Raw genomic sequence first — 17,257 nt, 5'->3', positions numbered from 1 at the left:
GAAATTGTCTTGTTTTCAGGGAGAAAAAGGAAGCGCGGGTCCCAAGGGAGAGAACGGCACAGATGGCGTGCCAGGACCCAAGGTAAAGCAAAGTCCGTTAGCCGGGAAGCCGGGCACAGCGCTGCTGAGGCAGAGGGTTTCCGCTGAGTAGGGGCTCCAGGCCTTTGCCTTCTAAAAGGCTCATAAAATGCCCAAACTGAAACAAAACGGGGGGATGTTAAGGAGTATTTTACCTTTTCCTGGTGATTTAATGAAAGCTGGATTCAAGCAGAGATCAGGACAAGAGTTTTTAAAATTGTCTCCTTGCATGTTTTTCATTGAATTGCCTCTTTTTCCCCAAGAGAGCTAAACCTCTGATCACGTTTTGATCCGGTGTATTGATGGCTGCGGTATCGCTTCAAAGCCCAGAGCACTTGCGTGCCGTCCTGTTCTGCTGACCTTCATAACTGCCAAGAAATGCAATAAGACAGTCTTGATATGTTAAGTGGTGATGATGAGACCCGGACAGCGTTTGTGGGCTGTTATTTCCCCGCTCAGCTGCTTCTTATTTAGTAGGATCTGTATCCAGTTGTGTTTTCTGTATCAAACAGCGTGGCTCCTTGTTGGGCAAGAAACCCTATATGATGGGGAAACGTGGGCTCAGGTGACCCTTAGCCGTTTTTTTTTCTAAAACCATAGTAGCAGTGCTGGTTTGCTCCCCCTGGGATCTGCTGAATTGAGTTTTCCTATGAAGAGTCTTTGCATTTATACTATTTTTTACTTTTTGGAGGGCTTTAATTTGCCAGCAAATGGATTTCCATGGGTCTGGCAAAAGGTACATTTTTTTTGAACCCTGAACTGAATTTCAGTCACTGCTGTGGGAGTGCTACGCTTTCCAAAACTTCCCAACTTTCAAAAAAAAAAGGGGCAAAAAAAAAGAAAAAAAAAAAGGAAGGGGGGGGAAAAAGAAAAAAAAAAACGGAAGGGGAAAAAAAAAGAAAAAAAAAAAAGAAAAAAAAAATTTGGCACAGCCCTTTTCCTTAAACTCACCCTCAAAAATGGTTTAAACGTGTCGGCTGAAACTTTCCACACGCAAAATTCAGCCTAAAGCAAAGAGAGCCATGTGAAACTTCAGCACAAAGAGCCGGAGCTTGGCACGCTCGGAGCAGGCAGCGGAGCCGGGGAGCGGCACGGCACATTGCCGTTACGGGGAGCTCAGCCCGAGTGGCCACTCGGCTCGCTCTGCGATGAGAAGTTTTCTTACTGTCAACTAGCTCACACCAATATTATTTTTTGCAAAATATATTTGCTCTGAAGTCAAATCTATCTTTTTTGCTAGGAGCAGCAGTTCCTTGTTGGTGCCATACTTTTTCTTAATCTAAAACACATCTTGGCATCTCATGTAGTTACAGTATTTTTAAGACAAATATCCTATATTTTCTGTGGTCTCTTTGAACCAAAAATGTGATTTTTTATTTTCAGGGTGAACCTGGTGAGAAGGGAGGAATTGGCTCCATCGGACCCCGGGTATGGATGTTCAGGGTTTTGCTTTTTCAGTTTGGAGTCACGTATTTGCCTCAACCTGAGCTGTTCCCCACCACCTCCTTCTGCTTAGGATGTGGTTGAATCTCTTCAGCTTCAGTTCAGTGCTAGAAAATAGTGGTGCACATTTAAGCAAATCACCATGTAGGCACCGAACGCTGCCACGGGAGATAGCTCTGGGAAATGCGGTCAAGTCCAATTTTCTTATCAACGTGACCATCCTGTGACCCGTTTTTTGCAAGAGGGAAGCTGTGGATAGGGGTAATCAAGTGAGGATTTCTGTGCACTTCTCCGTTACACAAATCTACGCCCTTCTGAGGTTTGGTTGGATGACAGTTACAGCTGTCAGACCAGGGACTGATTACATCAATGGTGTTTGTAAGGTGATAATCCCCAAACACCTGGGTGTCAGGTCTTTGCTTTCATACCACCTGCTTCTCAGATGCTGCAAAAACTAACTAGGATTCCTCCCCGGTTGCAGGGTCCCCCCGGCCTGAAAGGGGAACAGGGCGACACTGTAGTGATCGACTACGACGGCCGAATCCTGGATGCGCTCAAGGTAAGCCCCGACCAAGGCCATGCCGATTCCTGCGGGTTAATGGGGAAGGACCGAAAAACTGCTGCTCTCTACTTCTCTGTCCCGAGGTCTCAGTCTCAGGACAGAGCTGGCCAGGAGGGAAGAGCTTATTGCATCTCGGGGTTGAGGATATTTAGGACGTACCAGCAAAAACGCTGGCAAAACTCGAGGCTGTGAACTCAGGCTGGGTACCAGGCTCATGGGATCCGGCTGTGGGATACAAGTTCATATTCTGCAGGTAAAAGCAACCCGACGCAGCCTGTGACATATAAACACCTGACGCAACGGGTGCGAGCAGCCAAATTACAGCTTAACCGCTGCCAGCTGCGGGGTGCTATTCCCACGGCATGGGAGCTGCGGTTTTCACTGCGCATCCTCTGGAGCGGTTTTCTCTGCAAGCAGCGGTTGGGATGCGGGAGGAAGGGAAACGGTGCCCAAGCCCTAACCTGCCCGACCAAGCAGCACCCTGCCATTTTCATTAAGGTGAAAGAAGCTGAATAGAATAAATACTTAATTACAGACATATTTGAGAACCATCCTAATTGTTTTATGACAGGCTGCAGGGATACACAAAGTGATGGTAATTACCGTTTGCCAGATGTCTGCACGGCATGCAGCTTTGTGAGTGGAGTTTGTGGAGTGCGGTGGTTGGAGAGGCTCCATGCAATGTCTGGAGACTTCATCTGCTGGGCCCAGACCCTCTCCCCTGTGCTGCGTGGGGCATGTCCTTGAACCTCGCTAACTTTGCTGGTTTCCTGCTTATTGGATGTTTTCGGCGTTTGCACACTGACCTGTCTTGTGGACAGAGCTTTGGAAAGGGGTGGCTTTACACGGCTTCCAGTGTGGTTAAATGTAACAGTATTTGAGTATGCAGTCATGGAAGAAGGTGCTTGGGGATGTGATACGGTTTTGTTTTTCAGCTGAGCGAGACCATGAGTTTTCCTGTTTGAGGTAATTTGCAAGTTCCAAAATGCTTGTTCATCTCAAGGTGGTTCATGGTCTCTGCACCCAGCAGTGCCCAGGAAAAACAGCTTCCTTAAGTGTGCAAGGTTTTCCTGCTGCTAGTGCTCACACAAACTCCTTCGTTTCCCCTCTTTAATTGCACCTCCCCGGCCGGTTGTCGCTGCTTTCAGCAGGATGCTTCTCCCCAGCCAGGCTGGCTGGAGCGGGGAGAATGCAAAAAGAGACCGCCAGATTTGGGGCCACCTCTCTGGCTAAAAGCATTTTGCCTCTTATTGTACACCTGCACCTGTACGCCCGGCTAGCTCCGGTTGTGGGGTTTTTTGCATGAACAAAAAACCTGTGCCGGAGGGGCCCTCGGGTCACTTTGTGTCAGCCGAGCTCATCGTGGTGTTTGGGCAACCCCGGTCACACGAGTGCCTGTTGGCGGCTGGGAGCTGCTCCAGCTCATCCCCAGCAGCACGAGGATAGTGTGCCATATTCATATTGGTCATGCTCGTGCCTGGTTTGTTTGCTGTGTTTCAGGGTTCGCCGGGTCCCCCAGGGCCACCGGGCCCCCAAGGCGCTCCAGGTCCCAAGGTAAGCCCGACCTCTGCCATGCAGATGGGTGTTTCCTAGCGAGCGACGTGGTTGTGAGTGGCTCTCCATGTAGCAAGTGTCTCCCAAGCCAAAATAAGGCAGGCGATGCTGGCTTGAGACTACGCGTGGTAAGGAAATGCTATTTAACACTTCCTCGGGCTGAGAAAGGAGGTTTTTGCACAAAAGCCAAAGTTTTGTTGGCCTTTCTTTGGTCTCCAGCCTCTTCCAGAGGACGCTGCCCTAGAAATGAATCCAGTCCCAGTCCGACACCTGACGGGTGAAATCCCAGCCCCCCCGAGATGTCCTCATTGCACGCGGCGGGAGGCAGGAGTAAATGGGAGAAGCAGTTGTGAGGAGGGGCCGGCGGTCCCAAAAGCCGTGTCAAGCCACCCTCCATCCCGCCCTCCCAATGCGCTTTTTGCTGCCCCGGCACCGTGTCCAAGCAGGACCGCACTGTCCTCCCGCTTCACAAGCAATAGCCAGTAACCCACAGTCAGCTGTAGTTTCTTTAAAAGAAGAATTTAACTTGCAGGAAAGCATCTCTTGAAAGAACGGGATGGGGCAGGATTTCGGTGCCTCTCGAGGTTTCCGTGTCACCCAAATTCGGATGAGCCAGTAATGCTGGCACATCACTGAAGCCTCCTTGCTGCTGCTCCTGAGCCTGGCAATGCCAAACCCATAACCACAACGGTTGATGCACATGAATAGCTCGTCTCCTTGCAAAATGCTTTCCCGAGATGATTTCTTGATTTAACTTACCTTGGGCTCCCCTTTCTTTGTGTCGCTTCAGGGAGAGCTGGGCTTGCCGGGTCCGCCTGGACTGGACGGTGAAAAGGTGCGTGGGGCATGGCTGATCGAGCGAGACCTTGCAGGAGCCGAGTCAAAAGGGAGTTTACTGTGTGTCCGTGAGAGCTGCTGCTGTGAAAAGCAAATCTCGTTCTGCCAGGAGCAAGCTCTGCCCCATAATGTTCAGCTGCATCTCTTTGAGTTAATTGCCCATTGCTTACAGCCCCACGCTCAGCCGTGAGCATGCAGATGCTGCTGGTGGCCACATCTGCCGAGCTAAAGGGGCTCCTTTTACGAGTGGTTCATCAGACACTCTCTCAAATTCTGTTGTAAACCTTCCCAACCCTAAATGGCTGCAATCCCTGCTATGGCCCAGCCAAATTCTGCTGTGCCTGCAACATTGGCGTGTGTAAGTTTTAACATTAAAACATGTTTTCGTGAGCTTGTGCTGCGATGTGGAGAGAAAAAACAGCAAGGCAGAAAGGGCTGGTGGGGGGCTTTTAACAGTTTTCTCCTAACCAAGTTGTTTTCTGTAAATTTCCAGGGTCCCAAAGGGGCGAAGGGTGACCAGGGCAGCGCAGGGATCACGGGCCAGAAAGGAGAGACAGGAGAAATGGGCTTATCGGGTCCACCGGTACGTCCCTCTTTCTGTCCCTGTACATCTGCTGCTTGGTTCTTTAATGCATTGATCTCTGCAGATGCTTGGTATATGGCCAGGTTTGCTGATCTAAGCAATGTCCTGTCCACACCACGTTACTGCGGAGCTGGAGGATGCGGGAGCTTTGAGTTTTCTTTGCTAATGATGATGATAAGGGCTTATTCAGAAGGTGGTCTAAGCCGGTAGCAAGGAGGAGAAAATCTCCTTTTTTCAAGCAGTCCTGCGGGGATGAACAAGAGCTTTGCTTGAGCCCAGGCTGGAGTTTAGAAGAAGACACTTGTATTTTTCTCTCTTGTTTTTGCTTTCCTGGAAGATGCACCACATCAGCGTTACTTTTATCTTTTAGGGAGCAGAAGGGCCAAAAGGAGACAAAGGAGAAAAAGGAGACACCGGGTCACCGTGTTTGCAGAACAATCATGTAAGATCCTGGCACCGTAAAGCCTCTTCCGCGACGCGGGGTCAGGCGACATCGGGGTGTGCAGGCTGGAGCTGCCGGTTCTGTATCCATCAGCGTAACGGAGGGGAGCAAGACCCGATAGTTTCCTACAAGAACTTTCAGATGCATCTAAATGGGGTTTGTTCGTTAGGGAAGAACATTTTGCACACCCAGCACGACAAAGTTACTTTAGATTTTGCATTGATGGTTGAGATATTGGATGCTGCTATTATAATCATATTTTGTTCTAAAAACATAGTGGGCTCCTTGCAGTTTTATAGGATTTCTGCATCCTTTTTTCCTTATTCATGCCTTTTGCTTAAAAGAAGAAGTGGTGGGTTTTGATATTTTTTTATTAATGACACGAGAGCCCTAATTTTGTTCTGGTTTGTTTGTTTGTTTTTTTTTTTTTTAATCTGCGGTCCATGCAGAAAATTGCATCGTTTTCCAATACATCCATTTTGCGACTGGCAAATACACTGAGTAGCGTGGGTCACGCCTCTCATTTCAGAGGCCAGCTTGATCCATGTGCTTATTAAGATTCATTTATTTATAAATCCTACAAGCAACTCTTTGATTAGCAGATATTTTGATTAAAGCCATTAAATTAGAGGGCATTAAATCATGATTCTGGGCCATGTGAGGTTTCCATTCCCGAACTGTCTTCTCTCTGTGCCCATTAACGTGCCGTTTAATTCCCTTCTGCAGATCATACCCGAGCCCGGACCCCCCGGATTACCTGGCCCTATGGTAGGACTCTGGAAAGTGGTTCGTGCAATTGAGCATTGCTGCAGATTTGTTATCACTTGTGGTTAGTTAAGGACGAGGGTGGTTTGCTCTGTTTAATTATTGTGGGCTGCTGTGAATCTGGGAAAAAAATCAGGGAAGAGCTACAGCGTTGGGTGCTGTCTTTGGAGAGATGGAAACACCTGATTTAGGAACGTACATCAGCGTTTGTGGCACATTTTGCAAATCATCAAGTTGTTCCTTGGGATGGGGAAAAGATAAAACCTTGTGGGATGGGAAAACCTGTTTCCCCCGTGACAATGCCTGTATTCCCACAAATTTGCCCAAGTCGGTAAGTTTTTTGCCATCCGCTGCAGTGGGGCAGGGTGCGGGCAGTGATGAACACGGAGCATTTTTGATGCAGATATCTAAGGTGTTTGGTACCTCCGATGCTCCAAAAGGCTGAGGAGCTGTCAAGGGCATCAGGAAGGTCAGGATGCCTCTGCTGTGTCCAAGACACACCTTGAAAGACCACACTTCAAAACCAGGCGGCTTTCCAGGTGGCGTTTATAGCCCGGGAAGCGTCCCCAGCCCTGCCCGGGCTCCGAGAGCCGTGGTGGCTGAGTGCCACCCTCCAGAGCTTTTGCTGTCACTTGCCCCAGCAAAGCTCTTGCGGGGCTCTCGCTCCTCAAAGCTCGTGTTGCAGAGCTTTATTGTTGCATGTTACGCAAAGCGGTCCTTTTCAGTTCCTCTTCCCCCTGATTTGATGTCGGAGAACCAAATGAACTGCCACCTGTCTTGGAAAGAAATATTTTGCCATTGTCAGCCCATAATTTGAGCAAGAAATGGTTTGGGAAGCAAACTTTGGGGTTTGTTTTTAAATTCTGTTTTTTCAAATGCACCATTGTCTTTCCCGCAGGGTCCTCCAGGAATCCAGGGGCCTAAAGTAAGTCAATAAATTAAATGTCACCCACTGTTTCCAGGCTGCCAGTGCATTATTTACAGGCTCACAAAGGCCTGTCAGCTCTGAGGACTGATTTTTTTGTCACTGTTTGTGACAACACATCCCTTGGTTGTGCTGTTCAGCAGTTGGTGTTTTGGAAAACAAGCCATTTTTCCTTCCAAACATATTTACGATCTTAAATCCTCCTCCAGCACGGAGTCCTGAGGGCCGGCGGCACATGCGAGTCAGGGTTTCCAAACCCATAGGATTAAACCTTTATTTTCAACTATTTCTTACGTGATCTGGTCAAGAGGAAAACGTTAATGTCAGTGCGGGTGTAAGCATCCCAGAGGTGTGGGAGGGGGCGGTGGATGCGCAGGGTGGCTGTCCCGGGCAGAGCTGCCAGGTCTTCTTGGTTGATGCCGTTTCATTTATGCAGGGCTTGGACGGTGCAAAGGGAGAAAAAGGCGACAGCGGCGAGAAGGGGGACCACGGCGACGCTGGACCCGCTGTGAGTTGTTTTCCCGTATCTCATTTCTGGCCGTCGACAGAAAACCTGCCTTACAGCTACTCTCCCAATGCCTTGTTTCTTTTTTCCTTAAGGGTCTCCCCGGTGCTCCAGGGCTCATCGGTTTACCCGGTACCAAAGGAGAGAAGGTAATCATCGGTGTGGGAAAGGAGCGCTGACGTTGTGGTGTAATCCTGAAATAGGGGCTGATAAAATCCCTGCTGCGGTGGGTCCAGCCAGAACTGCAGAGCCGGGCTTACCGGCACTATCCCGATGCGTGGCGAGGAGCTCCCTTGAGCCCCAGGGGCTGTTGGGCGAGCCCGTGCTGTCACTACCGTATATTTCACCAAATTGGATATAAGTTTGCCTGCTACAGCAAACTCTATATGGCATGTCTTAATTTTTATTTTTACAACTGCAGGGAAAGCCAGGGGAGCCAGGATTGGATGTGAGTATGTAGAAACATGAACAACATGTATGTAAAGGCCATCAAATTGCTTGAGATTGTCGGAAAAGTATGTAGCTAACACTGTATAGACGACCCTCCCTTGAACACGGTGCCCGTGGAACCATGTCTGTAGGAAAGGCCGGTTGCGGGACCACTTGCACCGCACGGCAGTGACTGTGCCACACTGTGCGTCGCTGCTCGGCTAGAGGTGCCGTGGGGGTTTCCCTTTCCAATTGAGAATATTTCTATTGGATTCAGTGAAACAAAAATCTCCAATAGATGTAATGTTACTGGGGTAGGTAAAGCACTAGCTTTCCCAAGAAATTGCTGAGATACTAAGTGAACGAGGAAAAAAACATCATGTTCTTCACCATGGGAGGCAGGTTGATCGCTGAGATTTTGCTTATGTTGAACTGAGATGCCGGGATGTTCACATACTGCACTTACAAACCTTTTTTTTCCCACCTAAAAATTGTCATGTTAGGGTTTCCCAGGTCTGAGAGGAGAGAAAGGAGAGAGAAGTGAAAGAGGGGAGAAGGTGAGTGGGTTATGGCTGTAGAGATGCTCGTGGGGCGAGCGGGGTGGGGGCAGGACTGGCCACTCTTCTCGGCGGGCAGCGATGCTGGCCCTGGGTGCCGGGTCCCTCTCCAGCCTCTCGGGTCGTTGCTATAAGGCCTTTTCTATGGCACAAGTATTTGCGTGGTCCCAGTACAAGGCAGGACATGCAGTTAATTCCTGCCCACTTGGAAGTGCTTTCTGCAAGGCTGTCCCCCGCCGGCACAACCATTGTGGGGAAATGGAGCAGCCTGACAGCTCCAGGTTGCAAAGAATCGCTAGTTTTGGTTTATAGACCTTGAAAATGGATCCAAGTCAAAGGTTTTGTTAAGGGATCCTTAAATAAAGGGGTGCCCAGCCAGAGGCAGGAGCCCAGCTGAGCGCAGGGCAGTGGCTGTAAGCTGGTGCTCCCTCTTACTGTCAGATACCAACCCGGTTTCTAGCAGAAACCGGTCATTTAGTCATTCTGTTATAAAATTATCTATTCAAATATCTCCACCCAGCTTTAACTGAAGATTTTCACAGTGATTTAATTACTCAGTTGAGGTTACACTAGTGCAAACGTCCCTTCTCTGAGTGAGGTGTGGGGCTCCGCAAGTGCTGCTAAAGCCGAGGTGTCACCCCGCCTGCTCCTGATCTGTTCCTGGTGCATCAACAGGGTGAGCGAGGAATACCGGGGAGAAAAGGAGCCAAAGGGCAGAAGGGGGAACCAGGCCCTCCCGGACTGGATCAGCCTTGTCCCGTGGTACGTCTTTTATTTCACTCATCCGAAGCATGCGTTGCCGGGGCTGAAAGGGGACGCGGCTTTGCAGCCAGGGAAAGGGAGGGAGGATTTGGTAGTTCTTTATTTCGCAGTAAATCAGAGCAGATGGTTATTGTTTTCTCACTTTTCTTAATGGTTTGTTTTATCTGCACTGCTGGAAGTTCACTGCTTGCTGTAAGGGCTCCTCTCTGGCCAGATGGGAGCAAGCCACAGCAGTAAAAATAAAGAATCTTTGTGTAAAGACCTTCTTATTGTAGTCGGGAACAATGGGCTTCAGTAACGCTCTTTGGGAGATAGCGTGCCCTGGTGAAGCTGCCGGCCTGGCTTTTTGAGTACGTTTGAAACTGGGGAGTAAGTCGATGCAGTGGATGGGAGGCGATTTGAAAACAAGGTCAGCTCCATCCCTTCATCTCCGCAAACCCAGCGAGGGATGAGCCCGGCTGTAGCTCTCCGCCTGGGGAAGCGGGTCGGAATTGATAGCACCTTAGCACTGCCAAAGACAAGGGGTGTATGGGCTGGAGCTCCCCAGGCTGCCAAGGAGTGCCTCTGGGAGAAGAGACCTCCCCGTGTTTCTCCGCCTGAGATAGCAGCTCGCGGCTCAGATCTGTCCCTTCTCGGACACGTGCCGGGCCACTGCCGTGCAGCGTCCGCACAAAGAGGCATTCCAGGAAACCTCCGGCTGTTTGAGCCCGAGGAAGGTGGATCTCCTAAGTCCACTTGCAGAACCTCTCACTTCTTTGATACGGCCCAGAAAAAGAGAATCTATACTGGTTTATAAGAAGTTATCTGGCCTGGTAAAATATACCTCCTTTTCGTTGCTGTTTTTCATGTAATGACTAAAACCAGAGAGAGCCTGTCCCTAAAATGTTTTGAGGCTGCAGGATGAAAGCGTGATTCATATCAACTACTGAACTAAAACTGCTTAAATGTAGCTGTTAGCCCCTAGTTCAGCTGCACCTAACTAGTAGTGCCAGGTACCTGCTCCAACATGCTCCAAAAAACCCATTTCTTTTCTAAACGTGTGACTTTTTCTGACCCCGCCAGCACAGCTATGGCAATCAAAGCTGTTGTATAGCTCCACTATACCAGCAAAAAGCTCCTTTGGCCAATATGCTTTATTTTGCTTGGAGATTGAATGTGAACTACAATTAATTTTTTTGTTTCTGATGATCACCTTTCCTCCCGCAACATGCTGGATGATTTAACCCTCATCTTTTTCACCGTGCTGTTACAAACGTGAATCTCTGGTTTGTGTATAGAAGATCTTTCCCAGATGACACTCTACGTGTCTGTGAATTCCTTACCATAAAACCACTCTGCTGACTTGCCGTATCATCAGAAACGGAGGTGTAAAGTTCTGGACCCGTCCTCCTCTGCTGAAACACGGGTGTCTGAGGAACTCCCATGTCCTTTATCATTCTCAACAAGCAGTTATTTTCTCAAACAGGGAGATCGTAGCATTGCAGGCAGCAAAAGGGACCCAGGTTTACCAGGCCTGGACGGGGTGAGCGTGCCCTGCCCTTTGGTACGGTATCAGCTCGCTCTCTTTCTTGCATGGCTTGTGTGTGTTTCTGCTGTGGCCAAGCCCTGTCCCGAGGAGCGAATCCCTCCAGGGAGAGGAAGGACAGAAGGCAGCAGAGCTGAACAAGATGTTTCACTTTGGCACTCGGGGCAGGACGCCAGTGCGTTGTGCCTTCCTCCCACAGTTAAAAGGACTTTAGATAAGGAGCGAAGCAATGGGAGGTCACGCAGGGGATGCTTGTCCCTTTACGGTAACGGATGCTAAAAATCAGTTCTCTCGGCACCTGAGGCCCAGTTTGGTTCCCCTTGTGCCCGTGCTGCTGCAGCCCTTTGAGCCCGGGTTTTGAGCAGCTTTCCGCAGATGAAGGGCCAGTTCTGCAGAGCGGTGGCTGGAGGGGGCACCGGCACTCCGGGCATTAGGAGGGCGTTTGCTGTGTCAGCGCGTAGCTCTGCCCCGCAGAGCTCAGGTTGAAGTCCAGCGGCAACGCAGGAAGGTTCGTGCTCCGCTCCCCGGCAGGGCACTGCACGACTAGCTAAAAAAGGCATTGTTTTATTTTCATTTTTTTAACCATAGAAAATGCTGCATGCTAGATGATTTGCAGTTGTCTTCAGAGAAACAAAAGGGCAGTAAGCTGTCTCTCTTTCAAAAAGTTAAATTACTTTCATATGTGTCAAAGAAACCAATTACTAGCAGCAGGCCCGCTTCAGCTCTTCATATTTACTCCCTAGAGATGTTATATTTACCAACTATTTCCCATCTTAACTATATAGAAGACACAAGACCTACGTGTATTGAAGGCATTGTAAACCGCAGTAGGCGATGTCTCCAATACGTAACTACTACGCGACTAGTTAGTAAAGCACTTGCACGTCTTCCTGCTGATGTACGTGAGGTTAGTTGCATGTTGGCTGCGAGCGTCGTCTTCGTTCTCCACCCCACCGTGCGGTGGAGGCTGGCTGGGTTCTCGGCGCGGCTTTCAGTCCAGGAGCATGAGCATGAGCCGTTCGCGCAGGTTGCAAAGCTCTTTTTAAGCTGACATTTTGGAATCACTTAAGTGAAATATGGTGGAAAGGCGTGGAGTTTTATGATGGCCAAAGTAAGTATTCGGAGTGCACGGGAAGGAGAAAAAGCCCAGGGAGAGGAGATCAACGCCGCGACCGTCAGTGTTAGGATGCGGCAGGTCAGGATCTTTCTAGGTCAAACAACTGCTCTGCGCCTTGTCCCCTTTACCCTTCACCCCCAGACAACTCTGGCAAGTGTACAAGTTGCACTTTTCTTTTTCTTATGAATAGTTACGGACCAAAATATTTACTGGTGTCAGCAGAAAAATGTGTATGTTTTCTAACTAACGTTATTGGAAAGCTTGTGAAAATAACTTGACCTGTTACATTACGAGTAGCTGGAGAGGGTAACCTTACTTCACTGCATCTGTTTTATTGGGCATAGGCTATTTTACATATAAAATCAATACAGAATACAAAAAATGTGATGACTGACATTTACAGTAAAAAATGTAAAAATGCATTTTGACCTGTATTTGCACGAGCAGTTATCCCCGCTGCGTACGCATCCTCGTGGCTTCCCACCCCTGGTTAATTTGGAGGTAGCTCTGAGGGAAGGGTCAGCGCATGTGTGCTCCCTGTAGCTCTACGTGCAGAAATTCATGCGATCAGAGATCCATGAGCCTTAAAAAAATCCAGCATCAGAAAAGGCAGCTTAAGTCAGCTATTTCTTCTAAAGTATCTTGAAAGAGTTGGTCATACAAAGTCCATTCCTCTTCTGAGGGGCTCCTTCCTTTTCAGTGTGTTCCTCCTGGTAAGCAAGCTCTTCTGGCCTTCCAATTTCTGTATGTTTCTTGTGTCTCCATCAGAAAAAGACAAATATTTTCACTCCCTTTGCATAGTCCACAACTCCTCCTATTTCAATCAGTTCAGCAACTCAGGATTTCTTAAAGAAACTAAGTACTGCAGGATCGAATTTAACACAATTAGGATATCATCCGGGGGAAAAAAAAGTTACATCACTGCCCCCAAACTGAAAAGCATATATTAACAAAAAATACATTTCCATATCATGCTTTCCATATATATGTCCGATTGCAAAAAACACTACCTTATAAAGTGAATTATAAAGTTAATTAACTGTGGTTCCAAATTTTTATATTTGTTCACATTTTCTTTTTTGTTTAAAGGAAAAAGAAAGTGTAGATTTTTTTTTTTAACCCTGGGGTGTATTCAATTTTGTGTTGTGCGTGACACACGGATTACGTTGCCTGCATATTTATTTTTGCATAAATGGGGTTTGCATGGTAATTAACAGCGCTACTAAACCTTTCATTGTTGTGAAGATTGAGCTTCAGATTTTTGGGTCTGACACTTAAGTCACTGTCAACAGAAATTAAATCTGTAAATTCAATTTTGCAGGGACCAGACGGACTGCCAGTAGCAGGATGTTGGCATAAGGTATAGTAATAATAATAATTGTATATCCTTGAGCAGGTCCTGAGTGATTTTGTTTGCTGCATGGTGATTGATTGTACCGCTGCACTTCCTTTAAGCAACAGGCTATATGCCTGGCAGACGTAAAGCCAGGCCTTGGGAGAGCAGGATTCCATCTAGCTTCGTGTCTTGTTCCCCACAGCCGCAGACTGGTGCTAGGAACACCGCCCCAAAAACTTGCTAAGTGTGAAAAGTCATGCTCGTTAATATTGTCGGTAGCAATGCCTTTTTTTCAGGCTTGCTCACGCTAGGCTTCTATTATGGCCCAGGCAGTTCAGGAACCACTCATGCAAAGACTGCACCGCTCGGCAAAACGTGCTGGTGCGACTTGGACCGTACCCTCTAGCCGAGACTTTTACAGCGGGTTACCTCTTTGTCGCAGAGTTACGCAACGTTTATTTCCAAACAAAGCCTTTTCTGCCACTGTAATTATAACCCACAACCACTACGCTGCTTCGGTGCTCGAATCGGTAAATCCGGGTGCACGTGGTCAGGCAGCTCGCACTGTCTCGGGCACCCAGAGCAGCCAGGGGTTGCAAGTGCTAAAGGCAGCCCGGGGGAACGCGGAGAGGCCCGTCCCCCCCTAAGATGAGCACCTGCTCCAGACGTAGGAGGGTGCTGCCACCTCGTTCTCCGGCGAGGCTATGACACTGAAGCTGAGCGGAATTGCTAACCCAGTTTCAAACACGTGGTACGTGGACACAGTTCGAGTTAATAGCAAGCACGTTACTGACTGGTTGCAAACCCTCGGTTAGAATAAGAGCACGCCCTTAGCATATAAAAGTTTTTAATTCTGTAGTAAGTCATTTGGATGTACTGTTACTATTAAAAGAAACCTGAATGCCAATCCTTATAATATTAACAATAAGATTAGTAAGTGTAATGAATGGAGCATTTCTCTGATTAAAATGTTTGTCTGTGTGTTCTTTTTCAGTGATCTCTAAGCATGAAGCACAATATGTAAATAATGTGACATATTTTGATCTTTTTAATTTTTGTATAAAAAAAGGAAAAAAAAAAACTTTCAACAGTAATATATTGACCTTTTTTTATACTGGATTCTGTCATTTATGGACTTTGAAAATATTGTAAAGTTCCCAAACCTGTAAGATACGCATGATAACATCAGGATTTGATAAAGGTACCGATGACAGTAGCTGGGAATGAACAGTATTCACTGCTAATGCTGCTGCGTGAACTAACAGTACTGAGACAGCGCGTTGCCTAGTGTGCCTTATCGCATGAAGGAGGGAGAAATCCCTATCCTAATTTGGCTCTGTATTTGCATTGCACATGCACATTTAAAAGGGTGAAAAAAACTGGCTGAAAACAAAGAAGAAAAAAAGGATGCAGCCCTAGAAATGAAAGCAGCTGCTGTATACCATCTGGTCAAACACGAGAAGGACTTGCAACCTGCAGAGGAAACAAAGCCAAGCTCCATTCATTGCTACCTGCTGTTGATATGATGGAAACAGCAATTCTTTGGCTAAACAGAACAGCCTTGACTACCTGTGGTTATTTCTGCTACTATCAAGAAAAGCTTTTTTTTCTCAAGAGGAAGCACCTCTGGGTCCTGTTCTGGGGTCCGTGGCTGAAGATGGGCAAGCGCTTTGTTACTGTGGAACGCAAATTCCACTGGAGAATTTCAAAACAAAAACCTAGTAATACTTTCAGTGTAGAGAGTTGCAGGACAGGGAGGGCTCTGCTGAAGTCTCTTCTTAAACAACAGAGCACATAAAGTTGCTTTTGGGGTTCCCAAAACTTGGGAGTTTGGAGTTTTTAATTGTCTTGGTTTGTAGGGTTCGTTTGCGTTTGATTTTTCTTGGTTTACGTGGTTTTAATTGTAAACTCTGTAACTCTGCACACTCTTCTTGTCCTCTTCCTTCTCTCCCCTCTTCCGGTCTCTTTCTTTAAATTATCTCATCTCAGGCACATCCCATGCAGAGCAGGGTAATGAATAAAAGGAGGATTATGATTTTGAGATCTGCATATGGCACTAAGTGAGATCAATTAAAAATTTGCAAACTATTCCACTGTTCACATTTTCAAAGATGTTGGAAAAAATTGAGATTGTGCAGTAAAAAGCCATAAAAAATTATTTCAGGGAGGAAGAAAATGGCTTACAGCCAAGTCTGTTCAGCTTACAATGAAGATCAAGAGGCAATCGGATTCCTTTACAGGGAGGAGATGCTTTATATTAACAAGTTCTTAAATTGGACAGGGAAAGATGTACAAATATCCATCCAATGGGCGGAAGCTGAAGCTACACAAAATCAAATCAAGTAAGCCATGGATTTTTAATGGTTAGACTGGTTAATTCTAAGCAGACCAGTCACGTAATCCCCATCACTTTAATGCCTTTTTGATTTAACAGATCATTTCTGGAGGAAATACTTTAGCCCAAGTTGCTAGGCTCTGTATAGGACTCTTAGGTGAAACTAAGAGCCTGACCACGACATCAAACCAGATGATGTAAGGGCTCTTTGGTGGCCTTGATCTCAGAGAATACAGAAGGGAGTAATTTTTGGTGTATTTAGTAGATCTGAACCCTGCGTTGGATCCTTGTCCCACTGCATTTCTTATGGCAGCTACTGCCAGAGAGGACCTGAGAGAGGGATGTGACCATCCAGCAGCCATCTGCCCTGGCGCTAAGGTAGTTCTTGCTCCGATACTCTGACGAACAGTAGGAACATGCTCAGTGCTCCGCGCAGGGAGGGTGACGTTCAACTGATGTCTGTGAGTCCTTATCCGTGACTGGGTCCTAGTTGTCCTTGAGCTTATCCTTTTAGTCAGCTGGGAGCATTTGTTATCTGCTGGTAAATGCTGACATGGCCATCTAGCTTGGTAGATGTGGACACAAAAGACTTATGGCTGTAGGCAGTGAACTTTTGTTACCTGTCTTCGTTAGCTGCTTAGGGTCTACACACACACATTGCTTGCTTTGTGGCTATACTTTGCACCTTTACCAGTTACTGACCGTTTTCTTGGTCACCATATAGATTAAATCCATGTAAATTCAGATCAACTAACAAATCAAGAAACAAGAATTATGTAACTCAAAACAGCAATGAAAATGCATTTTATTTACTTCCATTTCATGTTGTTAGCTATCACTTTTGGTGTAGGGGTTTTTAAAGGCATAAGGAGCAGTTGAACAAGCTCCCACTGGCTTTTAGTGCTTTTGAAAAACCCCTTTACTGTCCCAAATTAAAGCTAAAAATCTTCTTCTGTGGAAGGTTGAAGGCAAATCTCTCATTGATGTCACTGGGAAGAAGATCTGTAATTGTTCCCTTAATGTACAGTTGCTCTTCCCATCTCCCCCAGTCATCTCCAAACTAAAAGCAATTCACTACTCCAAACCACGCCGTGGGCTTCTACACTCAAATCCTGCACGTGTCCTGTTCATGGAACCTCTACTGGTATCAATGAGAGTTCAGTCCCCAGAATGACTGCAGAAAGCACAAGAATCTGGAAGTGTCCACAAACAATCTACAATGCAGATAGAAAAGTCTTGTTTTACATACGCTGGCAAAAACTAAACAGCTTTCTATCTAGCTCCTACTTGAAGAAGTTTTGATATCACTGAAGCTACAAGACAAGCTAACCTCCAAAGCTTATGAAATTATATTAAAATTTATATTTTCTCTGAGGAAATACCCCGAAGTCCTATTATCTTCAGGTAAACAAGTCAGTATTCCGTCTTCAACTTGTGGAATATCCAGTGCTTGTAGGCATCAACTGTGACCACTGCCAGGCCTGCAAAACATTGATACAGAA

At 47.0% G+C, this 17,257-nt stretch overlaps 2 protein-coding genes across 7 annotated transcripts in view; one reads left to right on the top strand and one right to left on the bottom strand.

Annotated features, from left to right (window-relative positions):
• The window catches only part of COL23A1 (collagen type XXIII alpha 1 chain), a 41,737-nt gene extending 28,287 nt beyond the window's left edge, over positions 1-13,450 (top strand). The window contains exons 10-24 of the mRNA XM_075164856.1: positions 20-82; positions 1,462-1,506; positions 2,003-2,080; positions 3,584-3,637; positions 4,428-4,472; positions 4,968-5,057; positions 5,428-5,499; positions 6,226-6,267; positions 7,163-7,189; positions 7,626-7,697; positions 7,790-7,843; positions 8,116-8,142; positions 8,627-8,680; positions 9,356-9,442; positions 13,406-13,450. Of these exons, the coding sequence (XP_075020957.1) occupies positions 20-82; positions 1,462-1,506; positions 2,003-2,080; positions 3,584-3,637; positions 4,428-4,472; positions 4,968-5,057; positions 5,428-5,499; positions 6,226-6,267; positions 7,163-7,189; positions 7,626-7,697; positions 7,790-7,843; positions 8,116-8,142; positions 8,627-8,680; positions 9,356-9,442; positions 13,406-13,450 (855 nt within the window). The remainder of the gene's footprint in view (positions 1-19; positions 83-1,461; positions 1,507-2,002; positions 2,081-3,583; positions 3,638-4,427; positions 4,473-4,967; positions 5,058-5,427; positions 5,500-6,225; positions 6,268-7,162; positions 7,190-7,625; positions 7,698-7,789; positions 7,844-8,115; positions 8,143-8,626; positions 8,681-9,355; positions 9,443-13,405) is intronic.
• HNRNPAB (heterogeneous nuclear ribonucleoprotein A/B) overlaps positions 12,401-17,257 on the bottom strand; it is a 31,082-nt gene continuing 26,225 nt past the window's right edge. For 3 of the 6 annotated variants that reach the window (XR_012676044.1, XM_075164671.1, XM_075164674.1), the window contains one exon: positions 16,528-16,969. The gene's annotated coding sequence lies outside the window, so the exon portion shown is untranslated. Of the gene's footprint in view, positions 12,844-16,527; positions 17,237-17,257 lie in introns of those variants that run through there. The other 3 variants (XM_075164672.1, XM_075164668.1, XM_075164670.1) reach the window with 2 other exon arrangements.

This window comes from Calonectris borealis, chromosome 15 (genome assembly GCF_964195595.1).
Source record: "Calonectris borealis chromosome 15, bCalBor7.hap1.2, whole genome shotgun sequence".
NCBI lineage: Eukaryota > Metazoa > Chordata > Aves > Procellariiformes > Procellariidae > Calonectris > Calonectris borealis.
This window is presented reverse-complemented; position numbering and strand designations above follow the sequence as displayed.